Below are 19,116 nucleotides of genomic sequence, written 5' to 3' on the forward strand. Positions count from 1 at the left end.
CGAAAAATTGCTGATGATCTTACAGCTATATTGTGACTTCAAATGGTAGTCTGAAGAATTCTTATAGAGGTAAGGAGCCCTGGAATGTGCTAATATTCTTAAAGAGGGGATTACAATAGTAAAGAGTGATCACGTGCAGGATTTATACGTTTAATCCTGCTCAGATGATACTGTGTATCAGTCATGAAAGAACATGACCCTCATATCGCTCCCTTGTATATACTCAGTTTTCAGGTGGAAATGTAAGCTGTGAAATCAATGCATTAGATGTCTCACGGGAAACACTGGCTGGTACTAAATTAATTTCTCCTTGTTACTTTGCCCATTAGACTGTGAGGGACATCAGACTTGTCTAACCTTGTTGACAGACATGAGCATGACCTTCACATTCCAGGACAGCTCACCCTTTCTGCCTGGAGTATGTGCTTTCTGGAGGTGTGTCTCCTAAATGATCCCTATGGGAGGGGAGAGCGCTTCCAACAGGACCAATAAAACAAACAGACTGTCCTCTTTATCTACAACCACATGGTAATTAATATACCAGTTAGCACACTCAGTGGTAGGTAAATTCAAACACACTACAACTTGATACAAAAGATATTCATAGTGTGCCCAAAGCGACTAAGCTCAAATTCGTTTTTTATACAAATATAAATTTTGCCTATGCATTTCTTTACATAACTAAACAGGATAGTATAAACTACATTTGGAGTCTATAAGATTTAAGTCTCTTATGCTCACTAATGTTACCACAAATTAACTTTTCTATTTAATTATACATATTAAAATGTAATTTAATCCTGGGATGGCAAAGATGAATTTTCAGCATCATTACTCCAGTCTAAAGTGTCACATAATTCTTCAGAAATCATTCAAGTATGATTTGAAAAGCTTTTTTTAAATGCATTCACTGTCAGAAATGAACTTTTCCATGAAGGGGTAATATTTGCCTTCTGGAAATAATTTCCAGGGGCATTTTTACATCTGTGAAGGCAATTTTTATAACCACCTTATTATTATAAAAATCATATGTTGTCTTTAAATGTCAAATACTTAAATTTACCCAATTACTGTAATCAATATTTTAAACTGTTGTCAATAACAATAGATATGAAAAAACATGAGCTCATAGGGCTGAAATAACATTATTGTAGATTATTGCTCTTTATATTGTAATAATGATTATTAATAATGATATAGAAAACATAAGTTTGGGTACGTCACATTCTGGCTTCATAGACAAACACGTCAGTCCATCATGTTAGCCAAATCTAGCACAAGTTATGCAAAATCCTGTTATAATCACTTAAAATATTAAATTAATCTTTTATTTAGCATCATATCTGGACTGCATTGTGCACTCATCATCTACTCTAAGCACCTCTGATTGGTCAATGCATTCCTAAGTTCAACAGAAACGCGTTTAATTGGTTATAAGGCCCAAAGCTGCACAAAACAGCACATAAAATCAGAAAATCTGATGCAGTGTGCGCAAACCTAAATGTAGCCTAATTCCAAAAATTGACACTTTTCATTTATTTTCACATTTTATTTTAATCGCAACAGCAGTAATAACCTTTTTTAATTGTGCAGGGGCACAATATATATAGTGCAGCTTAATATTTTTTTAGGACTCTTTGTTGAATAGGAAGTTCAAAAGAACAGCATTTATTTAAAACTGAAATCTTTTGTAACATTATAAATGTCTTTACTATTCAAAAGTTTGGGGTCTGCACACGTTGTATTTATCAAAAGTGACAGTAGTGTACATGGGAAGCCTAACAAGATTTAAAGGGCAAGTTCACTCAAAAACGAAAATTAGCCCATGATACACTCACCTTCAAGGCATCCTAGGTGTATATGACTTTTTTTTTTTTTTAGTCGAATCCAATCAGAGTTATACTGAAAATGTCCTGGCTCTTCCAAGATTTATAATGACAGTGAAAGAGTGTCAAGATTTTGAAGTCCCATAAAGTGAATCCATCCATAATAATATCTACATTTTAAATATAGATATTTTTCTTACAAAAACACATTGAGTCACTAAAGGAGGCCTTTATTTACCCACCAGAGCCACATGGATGCACTTTATTGGACTTGTTTTGGACACCCACCTCCATTATAAAACTTATTAAACTCCAATTGTATTCATCTGAAAGAAGAAAGTCATATTCACTTAGGATGCCTTGAGGGTGAATAAATCATGGGATAATTTTAATTTTTGGGTGAACTAACCCTTTAAAAAGCATCACAAGATGCACTAAACAAATTTGGAGGAGAAGCAGATTGTGCAGTACTAAAAATAACAAATTCACTCTTTTTCTGTCTCCATATTTGTCGTTTTTGAAGCTTATTATCACCAGTGTTGGGGGTAACGAATTACTAGTAACACTAATTACGTAATAATATTACTTTTTCCAAGTAACTAGTAAAGTAACGCAGTACTTTTTAATTTACAAGAAAATATCTAAGTTACTTTTTTAAATAAGTAACGCCAGTTACTACCCCCCCCCCACCCATTTATTGATTAAAAGCTCTCCTGTACTCCTGTTACTTTAGTTCTAGAATAAATGTGAACATGCATTAATTCATCTCACTCACTAAAAAAAAAACAGATACTCCTCAAAATGAATAAAAACAGTGAAATTCAACGCAAACCTGCAATAATTAAATATGTTAAATAATATAAATATCCTTTATGCATTTAATCCCATTTTATTAACTGATGTCTTTGCTGCTGACCTTCAATGATCCAATTCCTCCATACTAATAAGCAAAAATTACTCAAGACAATCTAACATTTGTTTTCCTTTTTTTTATTGCTGAAGAGACATTTTTCTTCTGCGGTCTACTGTACAGATGTGCATTTACTTTTCTCTAAACCTGAGGCTTTTGGTGTAAAAAGGCTTTTACATTTGCCAAAAATATAACTTTTTATAGTAAAAACGAACAAGTAAGCCCTGAGGAGATTTAAAAAGTAACGCAAAAGTAACGTAACGCATTACTTTCCATTTTAAGTAACTAAGTAACGTAATTAGTTACTTTAAGGAGTAACTCAATATTGTAATGCATTACTGTAAAAGTAACTTTCCCCAACACTGATTATCACTACTTCATAACTACTTTTATTGTAAAATGTATAGGAAAGCACATAAATAATACAAGTGTTCAAACTTTTGACAGATTCTGACAGATCCAGGTCTGAAAGGTCACGGTAGTCTGCGTGCTACAGCAAGAAACGACACACCTATTGTTCATCCCAGTGATTACCTTTTGACCAGCACTTCAAATATTACATTAAGTACAAAAAGCTTCATTTTGGCAGCTCTTTCGCATTCTTCCCCCAGACAGTAAAAGCCAAGCACTCTCCAATGACTCACACACACTTACCCAGCTCCTCACGCAAGGTGACCAGCTCCTGAGACAGCTCCCTGCGCTGCTTCATCATCTCCTCCCGCTGCAGGAAAACAGAGAAAAATCATTTCTCAATCCAACACATGCATCATGTTACTCAATATGCCAAAAAATGTCGCCATAGAGCAGGGCAGTGCCAAGTGAAATCTAATGTCATGATGAACAACCCTGAAATTCCTTCGGCAGACAAGAATTATGCATTAGGATTTCTCCAAGGAGCGTGTCTGTCAATCAATCTCAGAACAGGATGGGTCGGATATGAGAGTTTTCAGTGTGCTTCATTGGCAAATAAATGTATTAGCAAAGCATTCAATGAAAACAGGCTTTCCTGTAACTTATTGCCACAAGCTATTAAAAGTAAACACCAATTGTTGTGCAAGAGTCGTGACATATCTGCACGGGCATGCAAGCATCCCATAACCCAGCTTTGTGGTTTACGCACCACTATGACAGCTCTCTAAGGGTTTAATTAAAAAAAAAACAAGCAGCATATGAATGACATCAACAGAACAATGAAATCAGCAACGTCTCTTTCTCCCTCTCTAGCACAGTTTCTTTTTTGAAGTGGAGGACAGCCAGCAGCACAGCTGCAGTGCTGTCAGCCTCCCTAACCAACAAAGACGCTTCAAAAACCGCGTGCTGCTGTCCTGACCTGCCCCTTCCCCCCAGAGATCAATGCAAACACTTGCAGAGCGACACTCACACAACAGTTAAGAACTCATCAGTGCATATGCATTAGAATAAATCAAACAGTATAGCCACAAACTAATCATACACAACTGACATGCTTTGTATAGACATCCACATGTATAGGCTATCCCATTTCAAAAGCCAAACTATCCCTGCACCCTGTGGAGAGGATAATGTCTTTACCCTGTGTCCAGCGCAGGGAGCGTTAAGGCACACTTTGCTGCCAGAGCAGCCCATGATCCCGTCTCTGTGACTTCAGTCCAGAACACAGGACGACAGCAGCCCAGATGCATGAACCTCTGCCACCTCTACCTCCTCTCTCTGCCGTCTCGCTCTACATCAGAGAGACTAGTGGAATAAGCTCATTGGCTCTCACCTCCTCCAACCGCTCGCCTTCTCAGTGGTGAAAGGATACCGTAATGTTTCTAAAAGAAGGGCAGTGGAGGGAGGCGGCTATAGTGTGCTTGGTAGTCTGCTACATAAATACTGTGCTTTAGGACACCCATAGCAAAAGCGAAGAGAGCAGGGGGGAAAAAAAATTAAATGTCTGACTGGTGGATGATTGAGTGGCACTTAATAAAATGGTGCATGTTACAGGAGAAGTGTGCAGTGACCTTCTCACAGGACATGAGAGGAGGATCGCTGTGTTTCGCTTGCTTTCCTTTCAGCACCTCCTCAGAATTTGCTAATTGAAGCAGTGCAGGATACAATTTAACATTCATGTTTATTACTATTAAGTGTTAACTACTGGACAACACACCCTAGCATGGGATGTCAAAATTGGTCTCGAATGAAAAGGCTGTCAGAGTAAAACTTGGTGTCAAAAAATCCATACCTACGTCTATACCTAGTTACTGTACATGCTGTAAATGCTGCAGAAAGCAATAATAATAAAAATAACAAATTAACAACAAACAACGTTAAAAATAATTGTTTATTATTTTTATTATTATTATTATACTATTAAAAATACAATTTAGTGTATGCAGTAGAAAATAATGGATTGTTATAACGATAGTTACTATTTTGTTATTATTGAAAATACTAGATTTTCTGTAGAAAATAATGGATTATAATAACATTAATGTACTATTTTATTGTTATCATTATTATTATTATTATTATTAATAAAATACATTTTATTATTGTTATATTATAAAAAATACTTTCTGTATGCAGTAGAAAATAATGAATCACTATAACAGTAATTATTATTATTATTAATAAATATATTTTGTGTATGCAGTAGAAAATGATGGAATTGTTATAATAAACAAGTTATTATTGTTATTATTAAAAATGAAAAAAAAAATCAGTAGAAAATAACAGTATAATTATTAACATTAGTAACTATTATTTCTATTACTGTTATTATTAATAATATATTTTCTGCATAGAAAAATTATCACTTCTGTTTTCTGTATACAAAGAGCATACAAAGAGCATACTATTACTATTTTATTATATATATTATAAAATTACTGTTTATGTAATAACAATAAAAACAAATTTCTCTATGCAGCAGACAACAGATTACTTATTATAAATAAACAAATAAATGTATAAACAAATTTTAATTAATCAACATTGATAATAACAGTAAATATTTTGTTAATTATTATTAAAAATAAAATTTCTCAGTAGAAAATGGATTGTTATAACAGTAATAATAGTAACTATTGTTATTAGTTATTTTTTCTGTATTAAGTAGAAAATAATGAATTATTATAACATTATTAGTAAATATTTCTACAACTATTGTTATTTATTATTACTATTATTATTATTATTATTATTATATTAAATTATAATATAATATATAAATTATAATAATAAACAAATGTTATTTTATACTGCATACAAAAATGAACCATTTTATGTTTAATAATAATAATAATAATAATAATAATAATAATAATAGAAATAATAAAATGACTTCTCTTTTTGCAGTAGACAATAACAGATTACCTGTGTATTATAAATAAACTAATAAATGTATGAAAATGTAATTAATCAACATTGATAACAGTAAATATTTGTTTATTATTATTATTAAAAATAACCTTTTTTCTAGAAAATAATGGATTATTATAACATTAGTTGTAGAAATAATAAAAGTTACTAATATTGTTAGTTATATTATTATTATTATTATTATTATTATTATTATAAAAACTAGCCATTTGATAATTTATGTTTTATAATAATAATAAAAATAAATAAAATGACCTGCAGTAGACAACAAGAGATTACTTCTGTATTGTAAATAAACAAACAAATAAAAAAAAACATTCAGTTAAAAGGTCAACAAATGAAAAATGTTGGACAGTTTGGGGAGGCAAATCAATGCTATATAAAATCTTAACTACTGCTGTATCAAAAGCTAAACATCACAACTAAATCAAATAAAAATGAAAGCCAAATATTTACAATGATGTGATCACACCAAGACCTTGAGTGGGAAAATATTGAAACACGCATTCATTTATCATTATCAACTATAGTAATTAATGTTACTGCTTCAGGGAAAGCATGTGTGGCCTCTCATAGTAAAATTATGGCAATGTACACAGTGTGCTGACAGCTCATTGCAAACAAAGGATATGAAGCAGCCCCCAGCAGCTCTCCGGGCGTCTCTGAGTGCTTCTGACCATATCAAGGCAGCAGCTGGTACATTCTCACACAGCCATACTGAAGCCCAACCTCCTAATGAATGCTTAACAGATTCCTATACAGGACACTGGCAAAACACTACACTCACTTTCATGCTCTATATATCTGATTCATGTCATGAAATGAATTTTCAAAACCTCATTTAAAATAAACACTGATTAAGAACCACCCTCAGGAAAGATTCTTGGTTTAAGAGAAGAGCTATTAAAGTACTCTCCTTATATAAATTATTCTGTGGTGGTCTGTATGGTAGATAAAATGTGAACCTAGGACATTAAATGTATAATTAAATATAATGTCTAGTCCACAATTTATAGTAAGAAAATAACTTTGTGATTTTTACTATTTAAAAAAAAAAATCTACCACTTTTTATGGACTGATTCTTTAAGTGCCACAGCTTAATTATGGTAGTGCCTTTTAAGTTTAAAGTTGGTCTTAATCCAGATTCTGCTGGAGCAGCCAACACGCACTCCAGAGTATAACCTGTCAGCTTCAGCTCAAACAAATTGCACTCCTTCCCTTCTTATAAACAGTGGCGGTTGTCCTTTTATCACCATTACCTTTAAACATGTACAGCCAAGCGGCCTTCATATTGCCAATTCTAAAATTAGCAAGCTCTAATCGAGCCAGAGTCAGGAATAGCTGGAGAGATTACATGTAACCTGAGTTTCAACAAGTACATCTAGGGTGGAAAGTAAAGTAAATTCCAAAAAAAAAAAAAAAAAAAAAAATTATATATATATATATATATATATATAAATAAGAGATGTATATCTTTGATAATAGAATTTCATATTCTCTGTACTGTACAGTTGAAGTCGAAATCTTACATACACCTTGCAGCATCTGCTAAATGTTAGTTATTTTACCAAAATAAGAGGGATCATACAAAATGCATGTTATTTTTTATTTAGTACTGACCTGAATAAGGTATTATTTCATATAAAATATGTTTACATATAGTCCACAAGAGAAAATAACGGCTAAAATGACCCTGTTCAAAAGTTTACGTACACTTGATTCTTAAGAACTGTGTTGTTACCTGAATAATCCACTCATATACAACTAATACATTAGATTCAAACGCTCATTGATGGAAACATGATGCATTAAGAGCTGGGGGTGAAAACTTTTAGAATTTGTCTTCTGGGGAACATGCATCTTTATACATATATTCATATATGCATATGTATCTACTATATGTAAGTACTAAATGAAAAAAATATATTTTATTTAGGCAAAATAAGAAAAATGTATGCATCCTCATTTCGTTCAAAAGTTTACACCCCCGGCTCTTAATGCATCTTTTTTCCTTCTGGAGCATCAGTGAGCATTTGAACCTTCTGTAATAGTTGCATATGAGTCCCTCAGTTGTCCACAGTGTCAAAAGATGGATCTCAAAACCATACAGTCATTGTTAGAAGGGTTCAAATACACAAACTCTGAAAAACCAAAGAATCTTTGGAACCTGGAGGATTTTTCTGAAGAGCAGCAGTCAGTTTAACTGTTCAGGACATACAAGGGACTTGGGAACAACTAGCACTAAACAACAACAAAAAAAAAAAAAAAAATACAGCTGTCGAACATTCAGGTAACAACAAGCGTATGCAAACTTTTGAACAGAGTCATTTTTATAAATTAAGCTATTATGTTCTCTAGTTCACTTTATGTAAATTTCTTTATGTGTTAACTTCTATGTGTGAAATATCTTATTCAGGTCAGTACTAAAAAAAAAAAAAAATACCATGCATTTTATATGATCCCTCTAATTTTGGTAAATTTTGCAAGGTGTGTGTAAACTTTTGACTTCAACTGTATATAGCATCAGTAATAAACAATTGAATAACTATTAAAAATTATTAATATTGTTAATTAAATATGATAAAACAATTGCTAGACAGGCAAAGCTTTGGAAGGTTATTTAAAAAAGTATGACATATGTAATAGGGGTGCACCGATCCGATATTAGTATCGGATATCGGCCCCGATATTGAAAAAATGTCTACAATCGGACATTGGTACAAACTGCTGGTTTCGTCTGGCCAGAGGAGAACTGGTCCCCCGACTGAGCCTGGTTTCTCCCAAGGTTTTTTTCTCCATTTGTGTCACCTGTGGAGTTTTGGTTCCTTGCCGCTGTCGCCTCTGGCTTGCTTAGTTGGGGACACTTTCCAGCGATATCGTATACTATTTGAACTGAACTGACGATGATATCAATGAATTCATTGATGAACTGCCTTTAACTGAAGATTGATTATTTACAATAATGCGTTACTTACACACTATGGTGCTGTTTAAATACTGTGCAGTTGCTTTGACACAATCTGTATTGTTAAAAGCGCTATATAAATAAAGGTGACTTGACATGCAACAAAACTACAAACCAACACAATCAGTACTGAGCAGTAGGAAACCCAACTTGATATCTAGATATCTAACCCTAACCAAAGAAATTTAATCCTAACTTGACAACTGATCAACCATCACACCATCTTCATGTATTATTCATGTCTGGTGTATAGAAGCAATGTAATCTCATAATACTCACCCCAGCACATAGATGCTTTATGACCACAGCAACAGCTTCGAACCTGCGGTTGCTGGATCGGAGCGTGTTCTCCAGCTGCTGGATGGTTTGATTCTTCTTCTCACATAGAGCCTTGTAGTACTCCACATTTCTGGACTTGCTCTCTGGAGGTACCAGATCCGGTTGCCCATTTGTCGGGGGCTGCTGGTTTCGGGAACTCGTCCTTGACTTGTTCTTGTCGACTGTAAGAGAACATGCATTTAATGCTGTGACGACATTCAGCATTATTTTTCTTCAAAGTGCTCCTCTGGTTCAGACCCAACTACGTCACAGATGTTCATTAAAAACCCAGAGATGAGCTAAAAACAGATTCAAACCTCTACCAAATGCAACCCTGAATGAGATAACAGCTCACCCCATCAGCAAATAATATCTTCCCCTCTGTAGATCCGGCCATCGGAGGCCTCTTATTTTAGCAGGGCTATGCCACAGTGGTTTTCATTTACATCATCTTATAAATATAACACCAGGACATAATCAGGACACAAATCCCTCTAACAAAGTGGCCTCGCTACGAGAGGAAGGGTACCTGAAGTAAACCACCAAGGTATAAATGGCACTATATAAATCCGTAAAAAACCTGTGAGGTTTTTGTAGGAACATTATTTCCAATGCCAGGACCTAAAATCTTTATGTTGTTAATCCAGTATGTCCTAGCAGAGTTATTACATAACAGCTCGGTGTGGACATTTCTGAAATACCAGCTTTAATACGGAAGGGGTGGGACAACAAGCCCCATGAAGCCTTTCTCCTCTAACGTCAGTCCAGCAGCAACCGATTTACAGCTGCAAAGTTATATCTGCATAGGCATTAAGGTGCAAAAAATAAATAATAATAAAAATAATAAACAAACAAATAAATAAAATAAAAACCAAATAAAAATTAAATTAAATGATATATTATATTATGCAAAAATAAAATGATAAAAAAATATAAATTAATTAATTTATAAATAAAAATAAATAATATATTATATGCAAAAAATTACAAATACATAAAAAAAAATAATAATAAATAAAAACAAACATACATGCGCACATACATACATATAAATAAAAAACTATTATTTTATGCAAAATAAAATAAATAATACAAACAGAAATAAATTAAAAAAAAATGCAAAAATATATTATGTATTTTTATTATTTGTTTTTTTTTTTATAATATATATTATATAAGAAAACACCAAATGTGTCAAACCTGCAGACTGAACCATTTAAATTTATTTCCAAAAAACAAAAAAACAACAACCAAAAAACCCTAAAAGTTTCAGTTGGGTGGGTGGAGGCAGCGGGGGGGGGGGGGAGATATTATTATATTGGTTGAATACCATTTATGTACTGCTTTATCTGAATAGGCATTAAGGTGCAAAAAAAAACTAACAAACAATTATATATAAAAGATTTTTCGTTTTTCTTTGCACCTTAATATAAAAAAATATAAGATTATATAAAAATTATTAACACTGAATTATTATTTTAGATCATGTACACACTGCTTAAAATTGTCCTGCACAACTTCTAGTGCGATGAAAAATATATGAACGTATATTTTTAACCGTACAGCTATCCAGCTTCTAAATTGATGCAAGCTGGGATTCACAATAGTCCATTTAGAGGCAGCTTTATAACTCACAAAATGTGCATTGTTTAACACCATTATGAAACAGACCATATGGGTCTTTTGAGAAACAACTAAGCAGTAAGAGTGGAAACATTGACCATTTCGGAACTTGATCCAAATGTCAATAAAAGATTACCAACAGACATTGTCTAGACATTTACTACTGAAAAAAAACCTCTGACAATACATGCAGAATGCATACAGTATATATGAACAATCTTCCTTTCCAGCATCCTGTTACGCCTTCAAGACAAAGTTGCAAACCGCTCCAGGTCTGTTAGTTCAATGCACCCACCCATAAAATAAATAGAGCTGTTTTAGCTTATGAACGAACTTGAAATATCACAGTCCCTATTAAAACATGCCTATACTAACTAATGAAAGAGGATGAGATATTATAAACACTTTATTGTCCTTGACCTCTGTGCAGCCCAGTCTTTCTTGGCATGATATTTATTGAACTAATGAAATGTAATCCAGACTGGCTTTTTAAGAAACTTGTGTGGCACACATTAAACAAAAAGATAATAAAAACAGAAATCAATACATACAAAACTGGATAAAGATAAGTTTTGGCCTCACTAATATGAATACAGTGGTCTTAAAGTTACATTTTTACATGTGACATTCTGTTAAACTACCAGTGCATTAGCAAGGAAAAATTTAGGTCGTCATCTTGGTGTGGCACATTAGAAATCATGTTAGCCAACACATTCAAAATTCAGTATAATTCAAACCATAAGGTGTTATTACTAGGCAAACATTTGTGTGGCTCCCTCTGCTGGCCAACTCAAGTTAAGAGCAGATTGAAGGTACATGACAGTGCAAGCACTGAATATTAACTTTAAATCATATTAGTTAAGCAGATGGGGGGGAAAAAAAAGGAAAAAGGATGGGGGAAAAACAAACATCAACCAAATAAAATCAAACTTCTCCATCTTGCAACACCCAACTAGTGCCTTAACAGTTACACCAATTTCAGACTAGCCAACGAAAGAGAATGTAACTAGAATTAAAAGACTGCAAATCATTGTAAAGGTCAGACTCAGAGGTATTGAGAACTGGCAGCTCTCAATTTAGCATGAGACTTTTATTGTTGTAATTCCATCAGTGGTCGCCAGAGGCCTCTGTGGTTAACACACATCAACAGACATCCTTAAAGATTGAGTGTCATTAGTTATTTTCATTTGTTAAAATATTATTTAAGTATGTAGCTTCATAAGAAAAGTCTGTGGTATTATCAAAATTATTGCTTTGCTTATTGAGCATCAAGTTTAAACTGACAAAAGGGCTCAGCGAATAGCTTAAAGGATTAGTTCAGAACAAAAATTCACATTATTTACTCGCACCCTTGTCATCCAAGATGGTTATGTTTATCTTTCTTTCTTTAGTGTTTTTTGAGGAAAACAAGATTTCTCTATATAGTGGACTTCTATGGTGCCCATGAGTTTTAACTTCCAAAATGCAGTTTAAATGCAGTTACAAAGGGCTCTAAATGATCCCAGCTAAGGAATAAGGGTCTTATCTAGTGAAATGATCTGTCATTTTCACAAACAAAATAATATTTGTACACATTTTAACCACAAACGCTTGTCTTGTCAAGCTCTGGGTTGCACATGCATACTGTGTGCACTCCAGTTCAAGTAGGTCGAAAAACTCCCATTTCATTTTCTCCTCCAAATTCAAAATAGTCCTACCCTAACTGTCTTAAACAGGAGTGCACAGAGTATGCATGCACATCGCAGAGCTAGATAAGATGAGCATGAGGTTAAAATTTTTTTTTAAAAAGTATAAATATAAATTTATGAAAATGACAGATCTTTTCACTAGATAAAACCCTTCGTCCTCAGCAGGGAATGTTTAGAGCTGCATCTTAGAAAGTTCAAACTCGTGGGCACCATAGAAGTTCACTATATGGAAAAAAAAAAAAATCCTGGAAAGCTTTCCAAAAAACAATTTCTTTATGACTGAGGAAAGAAAGACATGAACATCTTGGATGACAAGGGGGAGAGTACATTATCAGTAAATTGTAGTTCTGGAAAACAAATCCTTTAACTACCTTTTTTCTTAATTTCATTTGGTGTAGCTACTAGCTAGCGGCACAGAAATGCACGTTTGAGCTTTATTGCGGACTTGGGAAGCTCTCTTGTTGATAAGGCCCCAGTCACTCATCTCCCACCAGAGCAGGTATTAGATTTTTGGATAAAAATCCCATATAAGATTAAGTAATCAAGACTGAAAGACCAACATGGTTATCCCAAACCTAATTATCCAACTTGTAATTACATCAGAGTTAATTAATCTTATCTTAATTATTAGGGTGCTTTGGGTTATCCAGGGAGTGCACTTGGATCCCACAGACATGGTGATACAGCTTAAGGTTTTAGACCTAAAATGGAATGCATTTGAAGATCTGGCAACATTAAATCACTTGTTATTCACAAATCAAAGCACACATCTCGGGCATCACAAAAACTGTTGCACAACAGAAAGCAGCATATTGAAAAGAATAATTAATCTCCTCTCACACCTGAATTATTTACACACTGCTGTGAAGGATAAATGTGACCCTGGACCACGAAACCAGTCGTAAGTAGCACGGATATATTTGTGGCAATAGCCAAAAATACATTATCTGGGTCAAAATTATCAGTTTTTCTTTTATGCCAAAAATCATTAGGATATTAAGTAAAGATCATGTTCCATTGAGATATTTAGTAAATTTTCTACTCTAAATATTTCATGTTAATTTCTTATGTTCTTAACTTAATTTTTTTTTTGCACCCTCAGATTCCAGATTTTCAAAGTTGCATCTCAGCCAAATATCATATCCTAACAAACCATACATTAATGGAAAGCTTGTTTATTCAGCTCTCAGATAATCTCAATTTAAAAACAATGACCATTATGACAACATCAGTTTTTCATATGAAGTCTGTTATATAGTTTCTATGAACTATAGTTTCTAAACTATAAATTTGTGTAAAATCCCTGCCCATTATTTACATATTGATAATATATGTAACAATTGATTGACTGCTCCTGTTTAGTGCTCAAACAAATGGTGTTATATGTTATATGGACTTAACACTGAAATTGCATTATAAGCCTTATAAATAAAATATTTTTGCAAAAAATACCTAAACTGATGCCTAAAATGATTGATACGATTATAAGGCAAAACAATTGAAGTTTAATAATTACGATATTACGTGTTAAGCTATATAAAAATCACTGGAAAGATTTAGTAACCAAGAATATGAAACCATTAGTGTCCCATCAAAAGTAGTGCATGCAAAAACAGATTTAACCATCAATCAGGTTATCATTAAAGCAAAATTGGAGCTTATATGCATTTATTTTTAGAGAGGTATTTCAACAGGTGAAACCTTACCCAAATACATATTGAGATCAAATATAGTCCTCTGTGATGTTGCGGACATGAAATAGTTGTTTCCTTATTTATTAGAGTCCTTATTTGGCCAGTCACTATAAAAAGAAGAGTTACGGCTACAGACATATCTTCTACTTAATATTTACAAGTCAAGACATTACATTCTATCTAGAGTCTGCAGGCCAAAATAACCTTTGAGGATCTGAAAACAGAAAAATTCAGTTTTTAGACCTGTGAACCAACTGGCTCGAAAAGAGAAATAAGGTAAATATGAACTTACTGTATCTACCGATTTGGTAGGTGATTACCATAACCCAAATAGTGGCACAAATATACATGTTACTTGCAAAAAGGTCCCAGGATCTATTTGTGGCTAGCAAGAAGATGCCTACTGGCCATGGACAAATATCAAATACTCTTTGGCAGAGAGTGAAAAACAGTCTAAAGATAGAATCAACACCACACGAGCGAAGACAGCACCTTGAGAGCTATACAGAAACACTCTGAAACGTCTGTGCAGAATGAAGGAAAAGCCACAATAATGTTTTCTAAGGAACAGACCTGCCTGAAACACCACAGTGGTCTTGCATCCAGACAGCAGCTGGAGGCTTCTGAGCAATCCCTTTGCTGTCAGCCTCACATGGATGTTAGACAGTGAGAATTTGGGACGGAAAAACATCTTGCCAAGAAGACATGAAGAGAACAACTTGTCATAAACAAAACAAAACAACAGCCTCAGTGAGGCTAAAGCAAAAATACATCTGCCAAACAAAAGGCAAAGATTGTGGTGAAGGGAGGGGGAAGAAAACACCCCTGTATTCCCAGTCACACTTTAGCAAAAACAAATTAACTGAAGTAGCCTGGTTTGAAGAGGGACAGAAGCCCCAGAGACAAATGAGGAAGAGCAAAAGGCATTAATCCACCCGTTTGAGCTCTCATCCACTGACGCTCAGCATCTCTGGCTCTACGTAAGGTGTTAAAGAGATGCAAGATGCTGGGTAAACGGAAGGAAGGAGAGAGAGAAGGGAGGGCGCTGGGAGGAGTAAGCAGCAGAGCAGGAGCGGGTGGGTTCGCTCTCACAGCTTTCTGCCTCATTCACACATGGGGGAGGGTTAAAAACGGCAGGAGAAAAAAAATAACTTACAGAACGATATGAATCGAGAGCAGGTCATCATTAATATTTATAAATAATGAAATTAATGATTAAATATAGCCGCAAGCAGCAATTTCTGGGATTCAAGTGCTTTAAGGCATTTAAGCACATATGAAAAAAGACATTACATATCATTTATGAAGCCTGTAACAATCTAAAATCAATGATAAAAAAAACAAACATTTTTGCCAAATCCAGGTAATTTACAAAAGAAATATGATGTTTTTTGACGTTTATGAATGTTATAGCACCAGCTGTGGTCCGATCTCCCTAAAACTTTGCATGCTTGTTTAGAATCACCTGTCGCATCTGCTCAATAGGTTTGATGAGGTTTTGAGGTTTCGTTTAGACTTTAGCCTTTTGGGTATATTTAGACAGGCCCCTTTTTTAAGCATTACTGACCTAGAGAGAGTCCAGAAAATCAAATGGTTTGATTGACAGCAGTGGTCCTAGAGGTAAAGTTGTTCAGAATGATGAGGTCTACAGTACAGTTCATCGGCATATGGCAGTCACATTTAAGGCATGTAAATTTCCTTATAGCCACTTTTGGCATTTTGGACCAAGAGCGTGTGAGTGTGAGTGTGAGTACTACTATCCCTCCAAGTTTCAAATCTCTGCGATTCATGGTTTGGTCAAGCTTTACTTGGAGATTATGGATCTTTGGCCATTTAAAAAAAAAAAAAAAAAAAAAAAAATTATATATATTATATATATTATATAAGAATAAAGAAAATAATAATAATAATTTATATATATATATATATATATATATATATATATAGTGAGGTGTAAACTCCATTTAAACCTCTACAATAAGACCCATAACAAGGCCAGGGACCAGATTTCTTTGTGGTCACTGGTCACAAACAGACCAGTAATTAGCAAGCACAGAAACTGTATAACACATGCCTGTGATGCCAGCAAGACCTCAAAAAACAAAGTGTGCAACCCAAGGAAGACATAATTTAATGTCTGAAATGCAATTATGTTTAGGAGGGGTTGCTGACAGCAGCAGACAATGCATGTCTGCACAGCTCAGGCTGTAGTCCAAAATACTAGAGGCTAAAAATAAGGCTATAACACGAATATGTAAATTCACAAATTCTAAACAGAGAGTGGGGTCCAAAACACTAAGGTTGAAGGTTGAAGTAAAAATTGTTCTATTTTACTTTTAATGGTTCCAATTTTCTTTCATTTTTTTAATGATTAAATGATCAAATAATGACATTTAATTTCATTAATTATATTTAAAAATCACACACACAAATAATAAAACTGTCAACATGGACTGTGGAGTTATGATATAGTGGCTTGTATTAAAGTATGTGTAAAGCAATATTAAATGAGTTTGTCACACCACAGAAAAAATGTGTTTTTAAGCAACCCAGTCAAATCTAAATGATAAAAAAAAAAAAAAAAAAAAAAAAAAAAAAAGCCAAGTAAATAAAAAGTTTACTGTAGAAAAGCAATTTGAAGTGATTCTGTCCACAGGTGTAGAATAATACCATTATTTATAGTAAACTTGGAAAAAAACATTTTTAGAGATAAGTGTGATGGTGGTGTCTAGTCTCACTGGCTTGAAGGCATGCTGCATGCATACACCCAAGACTTAATCCCTGAAAGGAATGCAATCGCCATTCATAATCACAGTACTTATGGGTGGTAAGAAAGCGCACATTACATGTGCCAGGCTGATAGAGGCCGGCTGAGACAAGACAGAGGCTGTGTCAGCTGTGTTACAGACTTGGCTGTGATAAAATATTCCTGCATTGCTGAGAGGGTGTTTAACAGAGCTCATACAGTGCAAGCCAACTGCCACCCTGCTTCACAGAATCAGACAATAATTTGTCTGCTTGAATTTGAATTAGTTTGAAATACTTAGTATTGGTATTTTAAACTCTTAATTTTTCTGATTTGCTTTAACTGTACACGTCACTCCAAAGTTCACAAACTGGGTCTTACCTGTTGGAGTAGCAGCAGGTCTCATGAGTCGGGCTGTGGTAGGGGTCTTCAGAGGACAGCTTAAAGGCCTTGCTGAACCTGATGATGTGTTTTTGCATCCTGCTCCCAAAGAAAACATGTATGACTGAGTTTAAAGTAAATCAGACTCTAAAACATAACCAGATACATTTTCTTTGGCTAAGCCAAACAGATGACCAAAGAAGACAAAAAAAGAAAAGAAAAGAAAAGAAAAGAAAAGAAAAGAAAAGAAAAAGGAAACCTAATCATTTTTTTTTAAATGTTACTGGGTGAACAGGGTGGGTTATAGAAGCCCATCTCCACCACTGAATAAAAAAAAAAGGTAATTGCAACTTTTTATTTTACAATTCTGTCATTTTTATCAAAATTCTGAGATATAAACCGAGTTATAAAGTCAGAATTGTAAGAAATTAAGTTAGAATTGCAAGATACAAACTCGCAATTTTGACTTTATAACACACAATTGCGAGTTATTAGAATAAACTTTGAGCACCTGTTAGATCGGAACAACTTGGTGGGCCTGTGACTCACAGCCCTACAGGTCTATGAGAATAGAGTTAATCAGAATTGTGAGATCTGAGAACATAGTCATTTTCCACACTCAAAATTTGGCTTTATAACTCACAACGGACCCTTTTCCCAAGATTGTGATGACGCGTTTTAATGGTCATAAGCATCATTAATCCTTAAAGGAACACTCCACTTTATTTGGAAATAGGCTCATTCTCCAACTCCAACTCGAGTTAATAAGTTGAGTTTTACCGTTTTGAAATCCATTTAGCCGTTCTTCTGTTCTGGCGATATCACTTTTAGCATAGATCATTGAATCCTATTAGACCAATAGCATCGTGTTCAAAAATGACCAACGAGTTTCGATATTTGTCTTATTTAAAACTTGACTCTTCTGTAATTATATTGTGTATAATATGGCTGAAGCAGGCGTGATATTACTCCGCCTGCTTCAGCCATATTATGGCAGCAAACTTCCTTGACTATTACACCGGAATGGAAGTGTAGTTCCCAATCTTATCGGCCTAGAAAATCACACCTTTACATTTTCCGCTGGTATTAGTACACGATATAACTACAGAAGAGTCAAGTTTTAAATAGGACAAATATCTTCGTTGGTCATTTTTGAATGCGATGCTATTGGTCTAATAAGATTCAATGATCTATGCTAAGCTATGCTGAAAGTGATATCGCCAGAACAGATTTCAAAACGGTAAAACTCAACTTATTAACTCGGGGGGAGTTGGAGAATGAGCCTATTTCCAAAAAAAGTGGAGTGTTCCTTTAAGTTTTTTTATATTTAGTTTTTTTTTTAAAGTGTATGTACATACATTTATAACACTATCATTTGCATTACATCACCTTTTCAACCTTTACAAAAAACTAGTTAACGTTAATGCAAGGGTCTCTCAAGCCCTCTCGATTTTTTTCCTTTTGTTGAATGTCATGAAAACAATATTGTGGAGGTTTTATTTTGCCGTTTAGGGAAATGGGAAATATATTTGTGGTACTCTCCCATTTACTGCTCTCTGATTTTACCCAACTATGGTGAATTCTGCTACTGAGAAACCCGGAAATGTGAGAAAGGTTCATTG

The 19,116-nt window shown here is 34.1% G+C and overlaps 1 protein-coding gene across 4 annotated transcripts in view; it reads right to left on the reverse strand.

Moving 5' to 3' along the window:
• mtus1a (microtubule associated tumor suppressor 1a) overlaps positions 1 to 19,116 on the reverse strand; it is a 45,016-nt gene that overhangs the window by 12,117 nt on the left and 13,783 nt on the right. For 2 of the 4 annotated variants that reach the window (XM_073820027.1, XM_073820026.1), the window contains exons 6-8: positions 17,495 to 17,593; positions 9,324 to 9,544; positions 3,391 to 3,457 (exon numbers count right to left, since the gene is read on the reverse strand). In XM_073820027.1, coding sequence (XP_073676128.1) covers positions 3,391 to 3,457; positions 9,324 to 9,544; positions 17,495 to 17,593 — 387 coding nt within the window. Of the gene's footprint in view, positions 1 to 3,390; positions 3,458 to 4,287; positions 4,436 to 9,323; positions 9,545 to 14,940; positions 15,306 to 17,494; positions 17,594 to 19,116 lie in introns of those variants that run through there. The other 2 variants (XM_073820028.1, XM_073820029.1) reach the window with 2 other exon arrangements.

This window comes from Garra rufa, chromosome 16 (genome assembly GCF_049309525.1).
Source record: "Garra rufa chromosome 16, GarRuf1.0, whole genome shotgun sequence".
In the NCBI taxonomy this organism is placed as follows: Eukaryota; Metazoa; Chordata; class Actinopteri; order Cypriniformes; family Cyprinidae; genus Garra; species Garra rufa.